We start from the raw sequence: 17,246 nt of genomic DNA on the forward strand, positions 1-17,246 counted from the left end.
CATAGCTCCCTAATCGAAGGCCATTTTTCTAGCAGCTGTATAATAGAGCAGCGGCCCAGTCCTTTAGTCCCTCTCTGCAAGGAGTTCCTTACTGCTTGGTGCAATTCTCTCCTGGAGGCCACTACTAGGAGAGATACCTTAACCTCCGTGAGTCTGCATTTTAAAGATCATTTCACAAGGCAACAGAGTAACTTGTAACAGATGGCACCTTTGTGCCTTGCCTCATAGAATGATTTTCAGGGCAAGCCAGATCCAGAAGAATGAATAATCTGTCCCTGGGGAAGGGAGTCCCCTGAGGGTACCATTTGAATCAGATGGTTCTTAAAATCTTGGTGATCATTTGTTGCCCTTATGAGGAAACCATGTTTCTGTGCTTTGGGGACAGTCCATCTTAATGAGAAATGACCTTGTTCCTCCAGATTCCAGCAGGAGACGCCCATTGTCTTGGTCTGGCTTCCTTCTGGTACGGTTTGCCGAGATCCCCACTCGCTCACATTCTCAAGAACACATCGTAGAGCAGCGGCCTTCGTGTTTGTCCTTCCACCTGTCTTCATTCTCTGTTGCCGTGTAACAGATTATTCCCAAACTGTGAGTCTTGAGAGAGCAAACATTACCTGTCAGCTTCTGGAGTTAGGAATTGGGAAGCAGCTGAGCGGGATGGTTCCGGCACAGGGTCTCAGGAAGCTGCAGGCAAGATGTTGGTAGGGTCTGCGGTCATCTGGGGCCGGAGAGGCCACTGCTACGCTCTCTTTGTGGCTGTTGGTAGGAAGCCTGGGTTCCCTCCACAGAGGTGTCTCAGTAGGGCAGCGTGAGTGTCCTCACACCACAGGGGCTGGCTTCCCTGAGCAGGGGGTCCCAGGGAGAGGGTAAGTCTCCCAGGGAGGGAGTCTGCAGTGCCTTTCGTGACGTCTCTGAAAGCACACGCCAGCACCTCTTCCTGATTCTGTTCCTTAGAAGCAGGCTCCGAAGTCCAGCTTGCATTCAAGGGGCCGGGAATTACACCCCACCTAGGAATGGGGCAGTAGCGAAGAATTTGAGGATGTACCTTAAAACCACCTTACCCCCAACAGAGGATAAAATCAGTCCGACGGGGGGCGTTGGTTAAACTAGGTAACACACCAAGAGCGATGCTGCTACTATGTCTCCTGGCTAGAAGGTGGACACTCTCTCTTTCCCCAAAGCCACCTGCTGGCTTTAAGAGTGACAAGAAATGACATCTCCCAGGAGAATAAAGAGCCATACATTTGCCTAATGACCAGCAGCGTGACAATGCATCATGACGAGTCCCAAGCTCGGTGACTCTGAGACGCCATACCACTTCCTGGTATCTCCCGTGGCCAGGAACTGCCAAAGGGAATTGGATCCTCCTAGCGGAGCCCCTAAAGCTGACTTTCTTGGAGTCAGGGTTGGTAAGCAAGAGGAGGAAATGGGAGTCGGATGTTGGGTTACCGGGCTGGGTAAAAAACTTAACGGTTCAGATTCAGGGTGAAATAGGTTATAGCATCTGGAAGCCAGGTCCATGTCAGAGTCTGTGCCTGGCACCCGGTCTTTGCAGCCGTACCAGCTGGAACAGGTTGGGGTTGGCTCTCTCACCCAAGAAGCCACTTCTCCAGTGAAGTTGGAACATCTGGGAATTAGAGATGTCTGGCGGTGCTTGATTGCTCCTCTCAAATCCGGTTTTCTCTGACATGTGCGCCCACCTCGTCCTGGGCTTCCTGAGGGGAATGTGTTCTTAAAGAGAACTGACCCTGTCTTCACCTGTGAGAGAAGCTTAGCCGAGGCTAGTCAGTTGAACACATTCTTAGTGAATGTCTGCTGTGTTTCTGGCACCCGCGTCCAGCCACGCTGTAGAGATTTCAGACCTCTTCGAGATGCACATTCCTGTCCGGCTTTAGGCCCCGCCTCTTCCCCGGCGTTTTCTTTAGCCCTGCTTGGTTTTAGCGGGAGCTTGAACCAGAGGCACTGCTGCCGAGGCGGCTGTAAGAAAAAGGGTACTTCCTCCCCAAGTAAGGAACTCCTCTTCACAGCACTTTCAGATGAGTTGTGTTTTTCCTTCTGATTTTGAGGCGGATTCAGAATAGATGGTCTTTTATTCTTTGTTGTTCGGGTTACCAGCTCTTTGGGACGCTCCGACCTCAGGTCAGACGTTCCCATTAGCCCGCAGCCTGCTGCATGTGTGGGATTCACCCCCAGAGTCCCATCGTTCAGCCGGCACATGCTGAGTGCCTCTGTTGGGTCAAGCCAGCTGGTACGAGGGGCTCATCATGTTGGCAGTCATGTCCCAGAACCAGACTCTCTACCCATTCTCCCCTTCTTGGATATTTGATGGGGTGTCGGGCGTCTTGGCTGCTTGAAGCCAGGGCCCTTGGCCCTTTGCATTCTCCTGGAGAGAGGAGGTCCACTGCGTCTCCGTCTGGGTCAGAACTTTCCCCTCTAGGCAGGTTTCTGGACTACGGGCACAACAGCTGTTGACTAATCTGCGAAAACCCAGTCACCTACCCACCCATGACATCTGGGACAGGGTAATACTCATTTTAAAAAAGCATTATTTCTTTGGAAGGGCAATTTCTGTCTGGACTTTGAAGGGGGTGTGGTTACCACACACACACACACACACACACACACACACACACACACCCACACCCATCCCGGTTCCTTTAGCTCTGGGCTTTTAATAAAGGACAAAATCAGATCTTGAGGCAATGGGGTCAGAATTCTTTTGAATGCTTATACCCCAGGGGCGTTTCCTGGTTCTAGTAAGGATTTTCCGGTTGAGCTCTGAAGTTTCCTTGAGGCTAGCTCAGAGAAATTTGGAGGGAAATGGATACAAACTTATTTTTTCAATCATTCACGTCACCTTGCCCATCCTCTGGAATTTAAATTTCTGTCTCTGGGCTGGTCCTGGAAGTTCATACCTTTTGGCAAAGGTAGATTTAGGAAGTCTCAAGTCCCCGTTCAGATGGTCTTCGGTTTCTCTTTGCTTACCCTCTGCCCGCAGCTCTGGCATAACCATCATACCGAATGGATGGCCAGTGCGAAGCATTGCCGAGATGAAACACAGTTCCTGGGGGCTTTGAGTTCTTAACTCTGCTACCTTTCTAAGAGCGGGAAGCTGACAGTTGCTGCAATGCTTGATAATCATGTGGCTGCGCTGAAATCCCAAAGGGAGCTCTTGCCGGTGCTTAAACCCCAAATTCCTGGACACTCCCGAGACAATTCCGTGAATCCAGCACAGCATACCCATTCTTGCACCCAGGGTACCCCACCCCTCCTCTCCATCTAAATCTTTAAAAGCAAAACAGAAAAACCCAAACCCGAGCCGAGGGTAACTTTTACTTGAAACCAGGAGGGTGGGGGAGGATCACTCGAGATAAGGATGAGTTGTACCTATTAGCCATCCTGCCCCTGGTGGCTGTGTCCGAGTCCCTGAGTACTGTGAGCCAGTGCCTTTCCTTCCCCTGGAGACAGAGCCCACCTCTTCCCGCCTGGGTGCCCAGGGGACAGACCTCAAAGGACGTGTCTTGGAGAGCCCAGAGGACACTCAGTATCCAAGTGTCCATTTTAAGCATCTTTAGAAGATTTTATATATAAGACAAATGCCCTTTCCCGTCTTAGTGCCACCAGTGGCCCATTTCCATGGGCTCTGAATGGAAAAGTGGAGAGTGCCAGTACTTTCCTTGGTCTTCCCTTCGTCTCCTTTGATGTGATCGTCCCTCCACTCCTCCCATCCATTTCATGGCTGTGGATGGATAGCAGAGGGCACCATGCAGTCTGGAGGCAGCCCTGTGTGAATCCGTGGTCAGTTTTTTGTTGGTTTTTTGTTGTTGGTTTTTTTTTTTTTTTTGGTAACTGTCCTAAACCAGCAGGTGTTTGGAAATTAGGGAAAAAATTAAATTGTCACCAATGGTTGCTGTTACAGTTAAATCAATAAAGATCTTGAGTATCGCCTTGCATTTTATTTGAGTTTGTAAAATTTCAGGTGACCTCCCATTTGGAGGGCCTTGACTGGTGAGGTAGGTGGACCCAGACGGTCAGTCACTTCGCGTGTCTGTTCTCAGCATTCGTGGAGCACTTTCTTTGTCTATCTGGCCTTGTATATACAGCGAGGTGACGTGTCCCTTTCCTCAGCAGCTTGGTGGTGAACAGGTGCTTGTGGAGCCGGACACGCCAGGGAGGGCCCTGTCCAGAAACCAGCCTCGCAGAAGCCCAAACAAGGGCTTTTCCTCTTTCTGAAGAGGGCTGCCTGTGCCCCCAGGAGCACTTGTTAGGCATTCGTCCCTTCTGATCTTAAACTAGGCTGTGCTGCATGAGCATCCGATTCCTTGCTATTATTAATCCAGGAAGTCTCCTATTAATACCAAGAGCAAGAACTCCTGTCGTGTTCTAGGTGTGAACAGAGGTCTGCAGAATAAAACAGTAGACTCGAGGAAGCGTTCTCCCGTCGGGACAGCGTAGAGTTTCGTTCACAGGCGTCCGAGTGAGACAGCCTTGAATTCCAGGTGAGCTGCTTAGAGGCCTCATCCCTTCCAGCAGGATTCTCTGCTGTAGGCTAGGGTTAGGAACTACAACTTTCCGAGGTGGCTGTGAGGCTCAGCTAGGCTCACGGCAAGCGCTTAGCTTAGCTCAGGGCCTGCTTCGGCAGGAGTTCAGCAAAGGACTGGAGCTCAGCAAAGTTGGCATGGCGACCACAGGTAAGCCACTTGGGCCTCCTTTCCCTCAGGAGTGAGCCGAGTGGGCGTGGAGCCTGCAGCCACCACCTAGCCCTGGACCTCTGGAAGGACTAAATCTTTAGGGGAAGATGGGGCCAAACTATTTTGGTAGCACTTCACGCATCCTTTACTTTGTCCAAAGGCAGGTAGGATGTTAACTTCAAAGGCAACTTAAGGGGGCTTTGCCCCTAAGAATGGGAGACTGCAGAAGAAGGAAGCAAACCCCTAATGGTGCTACTGGAGTCACAACCGCTTCCCACATCCCGTGTAGCCCGTGCTTCTGCTGCTCTCCCTTTTCGTTGTCCTTCCTTTTCTCCACTCCCACGTGCCACCGGGTCCACCCGCTTCCCCAGCCAAGGAGAGCCAGGCATCCCATTTTCCCCACTCAGCTACCGGCTTAGCACTACTCCAAGTTCGGTAGGCCTTTGCCTGGAGAGCAAGTTCAAATCCCTGTTCTGTAAAGCCCCTTCCTGACCCCCAGGTTAGGGCTCCGTTCTTAGAGACGGTATTTCCTCTGGTTCAAAGCCTTACTGCAGGGCCCAGAGCATGAAGCAGTGTTTCTAGGCTTGACCCCAAGTGCCTCTGGCCAGGCAGCAGGGTGACCTACTGCGGACAGGCCCAGTGCTGAGCTCCCAGCAGGGGTCAGCAAAACATAGTCCACTCCTCTGCCTCCATCTACGCGCCTTGTCCGTGAGGTTTGTTCGGAGTCCGTAAAGCTGCTAACTAAACACTCCCACAAGCTGTGGCCACAAATAGCTTGAACTTTTGCTCTCTGGGCCCTAGCCGTAGAAGGAATGTTGGGGACCTATCTAGTGAGGAAAGTGCTCTAAAGCCTTAGGATGGGATTTTTCCCTCCCAAGAACTTCAGTCTGGTAGCGAAATTGGGTCCAAACATTTGGTTCGAAAGGCCAGGCCTTGACCTAAAGGTAGGGGAGCAAAAACCTCGCGATTCAGGACAGTGTCCCTGGGGCGGCTCCGGAGACCAGAGCTGAGTTCTTGACGCAGCCACTCCTAGCTGTGGTCAGGCCTCTAGGCCGCCGCGGTCTCTCGCTTAGGAAAGCAGTGGGATGAAAGCTGGCCTCGCGAGGCCTCCCCGCCTCTATTGCTTTCTGAGTAGAACCCGATGCGGAATCGTACGGTGATTCGGAATTGTGGTGAGGGCTGGTCTATTTCCACTCCAAGGAATGCACAGCTCGATCAGCTTTGCTGCTGAATCAGGGCTTCGAGGTTTCTCAAGCCCGGGCCTGGCTTCAGCTTAGCCAGCCGATGCTTAGGCCGGGATTACTACCTTGACTCCACCAAGGCTGTGGCTGAGTCACGTCTAAAGTCGGGAGGGATTCCCACGCGGTGGGGATCATTCTGGAGCACAGGGGGACAGGCTTCTTGGGAAAGAGCAGCAGAACTACTGTAAACTCCCATCCCCGGTAAAATGCGCCCCCCCCCCCCCTCGCCCCATCCCTGCCAAGCAAACAAAAATAGTCCGTTTTGGCAATGCTTAATGAGTCAACTAAAAGAAAAACAGAATCGCTGCCTTTGGGGTCTTTTTATCCAAGAGGCAAAGACACGCTCTGTTGTTTTTGCGGGAGAGCTTCCTATGAGAAAGCTTGGGTTCTTTCTGCTGTGCTGCTAGCCGGAGCCTGAAATTAAGCCAGACTTAGAACCCTGGGCTGATAAAGGTTGGATAAAGGGGGTACAGCAGGCCTCACACATTGTAGAGGGGGATGGGGATGAGGCCCAGAGGACAGTCCAGGACCTCAGGCCTGTGGCGCTTCTGCACCCGCTAACAGACGTTTTACAGGAGTGCATTAGGACCCATCCACTTTGATTTCACAGGAAGAGGTTGGGCAAGGAATTACTCGCCTGAGGTCACACGGCTTCTCAGTGGCTGAGCTGTGTGACCATAAGCCAAGTTCCCCCGAGTCTTCGGCTACTTCACCCCTGCCGGATGGGAAGCTCCGGGGCCTCATTAACAGCACACAATGAGAGGCCAAAGTGAATTGTCACCAACTTTAATAGACTCGGATTGTGTCTGCCCGAGCAGGCTGACGGGGATGACTGAGGGCTCCACCACTATAGTCCAGTGTGGCCAGTTCAGAGTTCCTGCCTCTCCCTTCAAAGGCACCAGCTGGCCTAGGAGGATTTCACAATGGCTTTATTGTTTGTGCAACTCATTAGCAGAGACCCACTCCAGGGAGCCTCTGGACAAGGCCGACAGATTGCCACTGGCCAGCCTGAAAGATGCGGGGGCTCCCCTCCACCAGCCGGAGGCAATAAGAGCCAACTCTTTATTATTGTCTTTTAATTTATTTATTTTTTTATTTTTGAAGTAGGCTTCACACCCAGCGTGGAGCCCAAAGTGGGGCTTGAACTCACAACCCTGAGATTAAGACCTGAGCTGAGATCAAGAGTAGGGCGCTTAGCCAAACCAACTTGAGCCACCCAGGCGCCCCTTGAGCCAACTGTTTTTAATTTAACACAGTGAACTCAATCTTGGCAGGGGTGGTCAAAGACCACTTTTGAGAATACATAAAAGTTGTAGATAATCTGTCCCACCTCAAAAATGAATGCACGTATGCCCCAACGTTTGCATATAATTTCTGGGGGTTCACAGGTTAAAAAGTCAAAGAACCCTTTTCGCTAGTGCTTTTATTCACCACTGTCTCTTCAGTAAAGAGAAAACCCAACAAGCCTGCTTCCACAGGCTTGCCCTCTCTCCTGACCGCAGGAACCTTCCTTTACAGAGTGGACGCCTTCCTCCTCACATCTGGCAGGCAGAGCACACTTCCCCCCACTCTCCTCATTGGGTTAGACGGCTATCGTGTCTTCTAGGACCTTCCCGAACCTTCTAGAACCTTCCCAGGGTACAGGCAAATCCAGCTCCCACCAGGATCTCCTCAAAGGCACCCACATTCTTCCACAATCATGTCTTTGTGATGGTCTAGAAGGACTCTGCCATTGTCCACGTACAGCATGCTCAACGGCTTGGTCTTCACTGGGGCACAGCAGGTAGAAGGGACTCGGTGGGGCTGGTATCGTTTCAGCAGGCTCTGGCGGGGGAAATAAGGTAAAGTCAGTTTCTGGGTACAAAAACAGAAGAAAATGGTTTTCATAAAGGAATCAGCATGCTAACACATCATAAAGTCTGACATGCAAAGTCTAACTTTACAGGCTGTTTAAAAAAAAAAAAAGGAGCTAAACAGAAGATTCTAAAAGCCATCTCTGGGTAGAGCAGCAGCAAACTTAACATGTCCTTCTATTGTTCTAGCCTAGCGTGCCTACCAATTCCAAGAAACTCCTGGTTTAGTTCCAGAAACATGAAGCAAAAGCGAGTCATGTGGAAATTCTTGTGGGATTTGTTTTGTTGCCCAGAGAAGGGCGAATGGAGTCAATAGGAGAAAAGGTAGCAATCCCTTGGCACTCTGGAACTGGGCCCTGTCCCTGTGGTCCAGCAAAGTCTTTTCAGATCCGAGTGTCACCCACGAGTTGCCAGTTGGGACTATCTGGGTCTCTGCAGGCCCCCTTAATCATGCAGCAGGTAGGTTAGTGGCGAGAAGTCCCGGGAGAGGCTCAGGCCTCTGCCCAGGGAAGGTCCCACAGAGCTCTGGCCCCACCAGTGCTTCCCTTGCATGAGCTCAGCTCACATACTCCCCAGAGGCTCTGAATCCAAATATTAGGGTCACGATGTTAGGCCCTCTTCTCCGTTTTCTCCCTCTCATTCTCCCTTTGCTTTCCTCCACCACCTTCTAGACCTTAGGCTGATGAGTGTGGCACCTGGGGGTAGCCTCGGGCCTTCTCTACTGCAAAAAAAAACCTCCTCTTTCAGGCAGCAAAAGTACAGTGGTGGAAACAGTATTATGCCAACCATGGCCCCATAAATGTGGCCCCCATTTCATCAGCGAATCACAGACTTCTAGTAATGATAATACAATATCACACGTGCTGGTTATCTGCCCACAGATGTACATGGGTATATGTATCGTCTCCTTGAACCCTACGACACTCCTGTGAAACACGGCATTGCTGTCCCCATTTCACAGGTGGTAAAACTGAGGCTCGAAGAGACTAAGCAATTTGGTCAATATCACACAGCTAATCTGTAGGAATGAAATCCAGGTTTATTCCCAAAATCCAGATTCTGAACTCCCTTTCCTAGAAATCAGGGCCGAGGGGAAGCTGAGACCTTCTAGTCTATACCCCGCCACCCCTAATTTTATGAAAAGACAAGGAAGAAGTCCTAAGGGAGGGAAGTGTTCGAGGTTACCCGGTGGGGCATGACTCCTCATAGGCCCCTCAGGCTGGTGCCACAGGCCATCCCTATATCCCAGCACAGCAGCTGGCACACTGTTGGTGCTCGGATAAGTGAATGAATGAACAGCAATGGGATAGCAGAGCTCGAGTCCTGTCCCCTGATCCGGCAGTATGGCCACTTCTCCCACAGAGCCCGCCGCCTCCCCTCCCCTGGCAGGGCTCCGCACCTGGATGTATGCGTGGTTGGTGGGATGGAACTCCTCCCCCACAGGGTTAGGACACTCGCCCTCACAACGGTAGGCGTTGTACTGCTTGGGGTAGATGATCCAGGAGCCCCATCCGATGAGGTTGAAGTCCACCTGGAACTTGACCTTCCGACACAGCTGGCTTCTGTCCGGCAAGTGGTGTCGGCGGTGCCTCCGGCCCCTCTCCTGGGAGAGCTGTCCCTCTCGGGCCCGCCAGGAGCTCTCCGCCTCCCACAGCAAGGTGGAGCCACCCAGCCGCCTCTGCTCCGGGGAGAGGTTGGAGTAGAGCACGAGGAGCGCACTGGCGACCGGCGGCACGGGAGGCTGCTGCGGACACTCTGTGGCCAAACTGGACGCCTGCTCCGCCAGCTCCCCAGGGTGCTTCAGCCACTTGGAGAGAGGCCTGGTCACCTCCAGGACCATGCTGCCTGAGGAAAAGGTCATCTGGGACAGAGGAACAGTGAACGAGTCCATCCGAAGACGCTCCCGGCAGTCGGCTGGGTCCTGCTCCGCATCCGGCTTTAGCTGGTGCAAAATCTCGATGGAGGGCAGCACGCCAGGGGGAAGGTCCACAGGGCCGGCCAGCTGCAGCCGGAGCTCAGCCCACACCAGATCCTCCGCTTGGCTCAGGAAGGAGAAGTCAAAAGCAAAGGTCCAGTTCTGCCCATCGGCATGCACATCTGGGTGGGGAGAAACCAGGAAGGAAGCAGGGTGAGTGGGGGCCCCCTGTATGCTCCCCAGAGCTCATGTTGCAGCCTTCACCTGACAGGGACCCTCTCAATCCTCACCCCAACCCTACGAGTTGGGAATGTGGAGTCCATTTTAGTCCAATTCAAATCGAGGGTCAGAGAGGTTAAATTACCTGCACGAGGTGGCGGGGCCAAGAATTGACCCAGATTTGCCCAACCACAAAGCCCACACTCCAAATCCCGGTTCTGCTGTTCCCGCTAAGACACCCCCCAGCCAGAGAACAGCTGGTAGACGCTGGATGCGTTCTCCCTGCTCTTTGGCCAAACCCTGAGCTTTCTGACCTAAACCCTGGGCTTCCCCTCACCCTGTGACCCTGAGCTCCCCAGACTCTGTTTTCTCATTGGAAACGGTGGCCTGATTCACGGGCACGTGGAAAGGCCCCGAACCTTCTTGAGAGGCCCAGGCAACAGAAGCCCAAGGCCGGCCACCCTCTCCTCCACCTATTCGTAAAGATGGAGGCAGAAACTTCCGGGGTTTTTGACAACCTCACACATTCTAAGCATGACTTTGCACTGACCTGGCAGTTTTCCAACCATTGGGCTTTCCCATCTACCTGCAAGGTGCTCATCACCGCCCCCTGTCAGGTCATTCACACACCTGGGGCAGACACAGCCTGCACACACACAGCCCCCAGCCTGGTCCCAGCCCCCTCCCCAAGATGACAAAACCCAAAATGGATGAAACAGAATGGGGAAGTGTGTTCCATTCATCTTAGTCCCGGACTAATTTGGCCCAATATCTGGGAATAGCATGTATGTGCGCATGCTAAAAGTGACCTTGAACTTGTTTCGAGCCCGGTTTCCTCTCCTTTGCAATGGGAATGGTCATGCCCTGCCCATCTCGGCCTCATCACAAGCTTTCATGGAAATAAAGAGGGTTGACCGTCTGTTGCTAAATAAAAGTCAGGGATTATTCATTCCTTAGAATAAAAACACTAACCCTTTTGCGAACAGATCTCAAGGGTAGTGACGACCTCCTAGTTGGGTCCACTCTGGGCAGACCTCACGACAGTTTCCTTTTTTTATTGCCTCCTAGAGCATCTTTGGTGAGATGATGTAAGTGAATTTCCCTGAGAAATCCAGCCTGCATTATTATAAGGAAGCAGTTTCCAGCTTCAGCCTCCTGGCAGCTTCTCCGAGCCCATCCCCAGAGGCTCTTCACTTAATTTCCACTTCCCTCCTCATTAGCACCTGTAGGGGGCAATAACCCGCCCCTGGCTAGCAACTCTCCCTGGAGGTGTGGGGAGGAGGCCTGCATTACCCATTGCCCACTGCAGCACCCCCTAGCCACCTGGGGATTCCGTGGGATGTGTAACAACTCCTGGCCACCTGCACCAGGAGTTAAAGACTTTTCATCTCAAGTATCCACCAACGGCCTTTTAGAGGAAGACATTCCAGCTCAGTGATCAAGAGCAGGGGCTCTCGTGCCTCCTATGATGGTTCAAATCCTGCCACTTGCTGTTTAACACTGGGCAGGCTAGTTTCCTTCTCTGGGCCTCAGTTTCCCGCTTTGCAAAAGGGAGCCAGTGACAGTATCACCTCACAGAAGTGTTAGGATTCGCTGAGATAGTGTACAGAAAGTGTTTGGCCCAGCACAACCAACGTGCAATAGGTGTCAGCTGTCATCGACCACTTCCTTATTATTGCGGACGTCCAAGGTTAGAAACGAAGGTGTCCAGATAGGTAGTGAAAGACCTGGACAGAAGAGCAAAGTCAGCCATTACCAGGATGGACAATGTGTATGGAGCGCTCCTTCCCAGTGGGGCGGAGTCTCTGACTCCATGACCCCACCCCCAGCCAAGGGGTCCTTGGGACACAGTGCTGATAGGTTCTCTTAGATCGGTCTCCGGTTCTTGTTAGGATAGGGGTGCCTAATCTTTTGGGGGTCACCGATGCTGGCTACAAGCCAAGAATGCTCTCCCCAGGAAAGAAAGCATCTCCCACTTCTACAGCAAATGTGATTTGTTGGTATCAAGTATCAGGAAAGGGTTCGTGGACACCCTGGAACCTATCCACGCAACTCAACACAATCGGCCACACAGGCCCCTGGGATATTCTTGACCTGCGTCCAATTCTAAAGAAGAAAGTGGTTGGGCCCATGCCCTGGGGGTTCCCTCACCCTCAAACAGGATGCTGAGGCCGAGTTGGGATTCCGGGCTCCGTAGGAAAGGAGGGTGTGGGTATGATGCTAAGTGTCCACTCTACATTATTACAAACTAGCAATTAATTGCCACTCATTGCTTCCCGGGCCAAGCATTGTCTCTTTGAATCCTCCCCACCATTATCACGGTTTCGCAGATGAGAGAAAACTGAAGGTCGGAGCTGAGGCTGGCTCCACAGCCACAGACGAAGATGCAAACCCAGTTTGGTTAGACTCCAACACCCCGTTTCCCGCTTTACAGGTGCGGCATGACAGATAAACCCAAGAGGGAAAGGAGCAGTTAGACCATCCCTTCTCCACCTGTGTCCCTCCAGGCAGGCTCCTCTGGCTGCTTTCAAAAACTGAAACCAGTTCACAACACTGTGAATGTGCTTAAAGTCACTGTACATTTTAAAAACAGTAAAATGGTAGGTTTTGTCATGTATATTTTGCCGCATTCACACACAAATGAGGCAGAAGGAAAGCCAGCCCCCGGTTTTACAAAAGGGGAAACTAGTTCTGCAGGGAATACTCCAGGAATTGGGAAGCAGGGTTTGAGGGAACTGAACCCAGTTTTCCAGTCTCCCAGACTCTCAAACCACCACGAACCTTCCGGAACTCTCCAGAAGGAGAGAGTGAACTGAAGAAGGGCACTCTCTGCCCCTTTGCCCAGCCTCCTCCCCACACCAGCTTTCCGGTAGAGGGACTGAGCAGAGCCCTCCAGTAATTTTCAAGCCCCTCGGGTTAGCCCCTCGGGTGTCCCTAAATCTGGCTGATCCCCAGATGACCCTTCAAGAGGGGTCATCGGCTGTCTGACCCCAGACGTGGCAGGCCAGGGAGCTAAAAGCCCCCACCCCCGCACCCGACCAAAGGGCTGGCGGGTGGCCAATTAGGTCAGATGATCGGATGTGGATTGCGCCCCAGCGTGGGGGAGGGCCGTCTGGCCCCAGCCGGCAGAGGGAGGCACAGGCCGGCGCAGGGCGGCAGGGGTCTGCCCCCGACCCCAGGAGTCAGGATGTGGATTGCATGGGGCAAGGGGACCCCGCGGAAGGGGTCCCTCCACTCAGCACCCACCTGTCCGTCGCGCCCGATGCCCAGAACGCCCTGCCCCGACTCCGAGGGTGAAACACCCGCGTCACCACGGTCGCTGAGCGTTTCCCCAAACCAAATCTAGGCCCCGAACCCGGTACTACTCGGGACGCTGGCACCTTCCCAGCCTGGACTCGAGTCCCCAAGCCTGCCTCAGTTCCCGACTTCGGGGCACTCCACCTCTAGTGCCGTATCTCTGAACTATAATCCCTGATGTTTGTTACGCGCTCGGTGCTGGGTTTCGAAGTTCGCGGTCAGCCTCCGGCATCCATTCACCCTGACGCGCGAAAAGAAATTCGACAGAGCGTATGTAGCAATAATAACGACCACTTTATTACCATGCCTGGTTTTGTGCTAAGCGTTTTATGTGCTTTGTCACCTGGCGCTCGCCACACTTTTATAAGGGAGGGACTGCTGTCCCCATTTCACGGCAGCGCAAACCGAGGCGCCCGGAGGTTACGTAGTTGAACAAGACCGCATTGTCGACTGGCGCAATCGGGCTCCCACCCTCCAGCGCTGCGCTCTACCCACCCTAAACCAAGGCCCAGAACGCAGGGGTCTCCGCCCCGGGGCCCTTCCCGATGCCAGAATCCCCTCCACCCGCCGACCCTGCGCGCCGAGCCAGTGCCAACGCCGGTGCCACCCCAGACCTGGACCCCCGATGCTCCTCCCTCCCAGCGCAGAGCGCCCTCAGCGGCGGGGTCCCCAGCCCGGAGCCACCCTCCCGCAGCATTTCCCAGCGCCCTTCCGGAGTCCCAAGGCGCCCCCGGGGCTCGGCGGGGCTGCGCAACCTACCTTGCGCCTGCAGGCTGCGGATGATGTCCGCCCGGGGCAGCGGGTCGCGGTAGAGGCTCAGCATGTACGCTAGAGGGGATGGCGACGAGGGCTGCCCCCGCGTACGGAGGGGCGACGGGGCCACGGTCGCGGCGCCCGCCTGGAGCAGGGCCCACCAGGCGTGCAGGAAGAACCAGGGCAGACGGGGGGCTTGCATGGTGGGCTGGCTGGGCCCGGAGCGGCGCCTCCGCCCCTTTTATCCTGGGCCTTCGCTGCCGCCCCGCCCTCTCCCTCCTTCCCTGGGGGAAGCCTTGGGATCCTGTACCTCCCCCCCCCCCACCCCATCCAGGGGGGTGGCCCCCAGAGGGACCACCTGCTGCGGGAGGGCCAGACCTGAGCCTGGGAGGGAGGAGACCCGCTGAGCTAGAGGAGCCCTTAGGTCCCGCGACCCTCTACTTTGCCGCGTTTGAGGACCCTGGCACTCTGCTACTTTAGATACTCCAGGCCATGTTTCTGACGCCCTGGGAAACTCCTCACCCTCAAACTGGCAGGTCAGAATTGTGGCTTCCTTGCTCTGCCTTAACGTCGGATCCTTGCCCTTTCCTGTTTCTCCAAGCTCCAAATGGATGTATGGCTCAACAGCAGCAGGTAGGGAGTGACAGTGCATCCTGGAGGCTCTCAGGCCAGGTGAGGCCCCAGGCTGACCTGCGATGCTCCCCCACCCAGCCTGGCCAGGTGCAGCCTTCCGGGCCCTCACCCAGATGGCCTCCTGGAGCACTCCTGGCCTTAACTGGCAAGGCCTGTCTGGATGGCTCTGGGAAACCAGGGGTGACGGTACTGGGAGTTGCTGGAACCAAGAAGGTGAGCTCCAGAGGAAGGCCCCTGGGGACCTGCCTCAGACAGGGATGGAAGTGTTCTCTAGAAGGCAAAGGGCACAAGTGACCAGGATGAAGGACACACTTCTCCATCAGAAAGGGGAAGTGTTTCAGCAGAAGCCGGAGCCCGGGGCATAGCTAACAGGGTGATCCCGGCCCCTGAGAGTGGAGCACGTGTGGTGGGCATCATCCCAGTGATTTCAGGAGAAAGGTGTGTCCTGTGTTGTCCATGGCCTGCAGTCCCTGTCTGGCCTGGCAGTTGCCCCCAGGGGACCTGGGTTTCAGCTCAGGGCCTCTCATTTCTCTTTCTCTGGGCCCTGCTTTCCTCAGCTGCTTGGGAGTGATCCTCATGCGGCCTCCCTTCTGGGTGCCGTCACATCAGAGCTGGAACTACCTGTAAAGAAATATAAATCCCTGCCCCTTGTCAGGCCCCAGCTGTTTCCCTCAGCACAGGAGGGCTCCTCCTCCCCACGTCCTTTCTTTCTTTTTTTTTTTTTTAATTTTTTTTTTCAACGTTTATTTATTTTTGGGACAGAGAGAGACAGAGTATGAACGGGGGAGGGGCAGAGAGAGAGGGAGACACAGAATCGGACACAGGCTCCAGGCTCTGAGCCATCAGCCCAGAGCCTGACGCGGGGCTCGAACTCACGGACCGCAAGATCGTGACCTGGCTGAAGTCGGACGCTTAACCGACTGCGCCACCCGGCGCCCCAACCCCCCACCCCCCCACGTCCTTTCTAAGCCTGGGCGACATTTACTGAAATGCTCTGTGTTGGGCCCACATCCAGGCCTTTCACAGGACGCTCCAGCTCCAAAGAACCACAGGCTTGGCCCGGAGCAGGTACAGACAGCGGGAGGAGGCCCAGCAGGTTCAGCTGGGAGCTCCAAACTTGGGGGGTGGCGGGGAGGCAGGTAGCTGGGGTGGAGCTGGTCCACCCAGCAGGAAGGAACCTCACTGTCACGGGGAAGAGAGTGGGGGAGGGGAGGGGGGCGGGGACAGTGAAGGGGAGCGGCAAACCACGGGACCTGGACAGTCTGCTCTATCAGCAGCTTTTAGTTCCGTAAAGCTAAGGACCGCCTTGTTTGTTGTGTTTTCACCATTGTACACATTACAGTTGGGATCCCAAAAATCTTCGCTAAATGAGTAAATCAGGGAATGGCACTGTGTCCGGACTTGCCCGAAGACAAGTGTCACCCGGGTGTTTGTTAAACTATTGACTCCTGACCTCTAGAATTAGAATTTGGGGAGAGGGCTTGGCCATCTACATATTTAACAAGCACCCCATGATCCTTACCAGACAACCTTGAGAACCTGGGTGGCCTGGAGTTCTCGTCACAGTTTGGACCCCTGCTCCCTGCGTTCAGGTTCCTCATCTATAAAACATTACTGGAGATCCTCCTTCCATACGGATTAAATGAAACCACTGTGAAAGTGCCTTGCGGACTCCAAACCCTGGTGTATTTGTAAATCCTTATGTGTGCGGATATTATTATGCTCCATGGCTGTCATTCAAATTTCCCAGCGTGGGAGCTTGCCGGTTCTGGATTGTTGGTCCCAGCCCTCGCATCAGACCCTTCCCCAGAGGCAGAAGGCAACCCTCCTGCGGGTTGTGAATATACAGATAGAAAAACAATGACAGATTGTGGTTAGTGCAAGGGAAACCCCTGACAAGGACATGGGAACCAAGAATGGCAACACAGGGGAGTGCCTATAGCTAGACAGAGGTACAGGAATCAGCCTCCCCCAAATCCAGAGCTCCCCAGTCCCCACGTGACCTAGAATCCAGGTGGCCCCTGTTTCAACAGGGACATTCAGCAGTCTTTACCCACCAAGGTTGGGAAAGGAACAACAAGGAAGATACATCTACTTCTCATAGTGGACCAGGAGCTCCTTGAAATTAAGGAGAACGCTTTATTCATCCTGTGTCCCTTGCACTACGTGACACATGGGAGGTCCTCGATAAACCTTTTAGCTAAAGTGAATGATTACGGCAACAGCTAACATTTATTGAGTGCTCAAAGCAGTTGGCACTCTGCTAATCGCTGAGCTGATTTTATCATCACCCCTACTTCAGAGATGAGAAAACAGAGGCTCAGAAGAAACACGGTAATTGGCTCAAGGCCACAAATTTACAGGTGGGAACAGCCAGTACGTGAAGGGCAGGTCTCTGCTTATCACCTAAACCGGTGCTTTGAGCCTTACTGCTTCCCCGTAGATGAGAGGGCGAACGTGTGCCTTGTACCAGGACTTAAAAAACTCTCAGTCTTACCTTTCCCGGGGTCCAGGAGCGGCAGACAGAGCTCCTTCCTGATGTGTATTGGCCCAGAGCCACGTAGGGGCCTGGAATCGCTCTCTGACCAGCAAGAGCCACTCTGTCAAAGCCCATCCGTCACGGATCTTTCTGCAGCCCCGGCAC

At 53.8% G+C, this 17,246-nt stretch overlaps 1 protein-coding gene across 1 annotated transcript; it reads right to left on the minus strand.

Annotated features, from left to right (window-relative positions):
• Positions 1-6,911: 6,911 nt before the first annotated feature.
• On the minus strand, positions 6,912-14,673 carry NODAL (nodal growth differentiation factor). The gene is made up of 3 exons (XM_045439501.1): positions 13,976-14,673; positions 9,185-9,882; positions 6,912-7,756 (listed from the first exon to the last, which is right to left on the minus strand). The coding sequence occupies exons 1-3, from the start codon at positions 14,169-14,171 to the stop codon at positions 7,604-7,606; spliced, it is 1,047 nt and encodes a 348-aa protein (XP_045295457.1). The 5' UTR covers positions 14,172-14,673; the 3' UTR covers positions 6,912-7,603.
• Positions 14,674-17,246: the final 2,573 nt, after the last annotated feature.

This window comes from Leopardus geoffroyi, chromosome D2, assembly GCF_018350155.1.
Source record: "Leopardus geoffroyi isolate Oge1 chromosome D2, O.geoffroyi_Oge1_pat1.0, whole genome shotgun sequence".
In the NCBI taxonomy this organism is placed as follows: Eukaryota; Metazoa; Chordata; class Mammalia; order Carnivora; family Felidae; genus Leopardus; species Leopardus geoffroyi.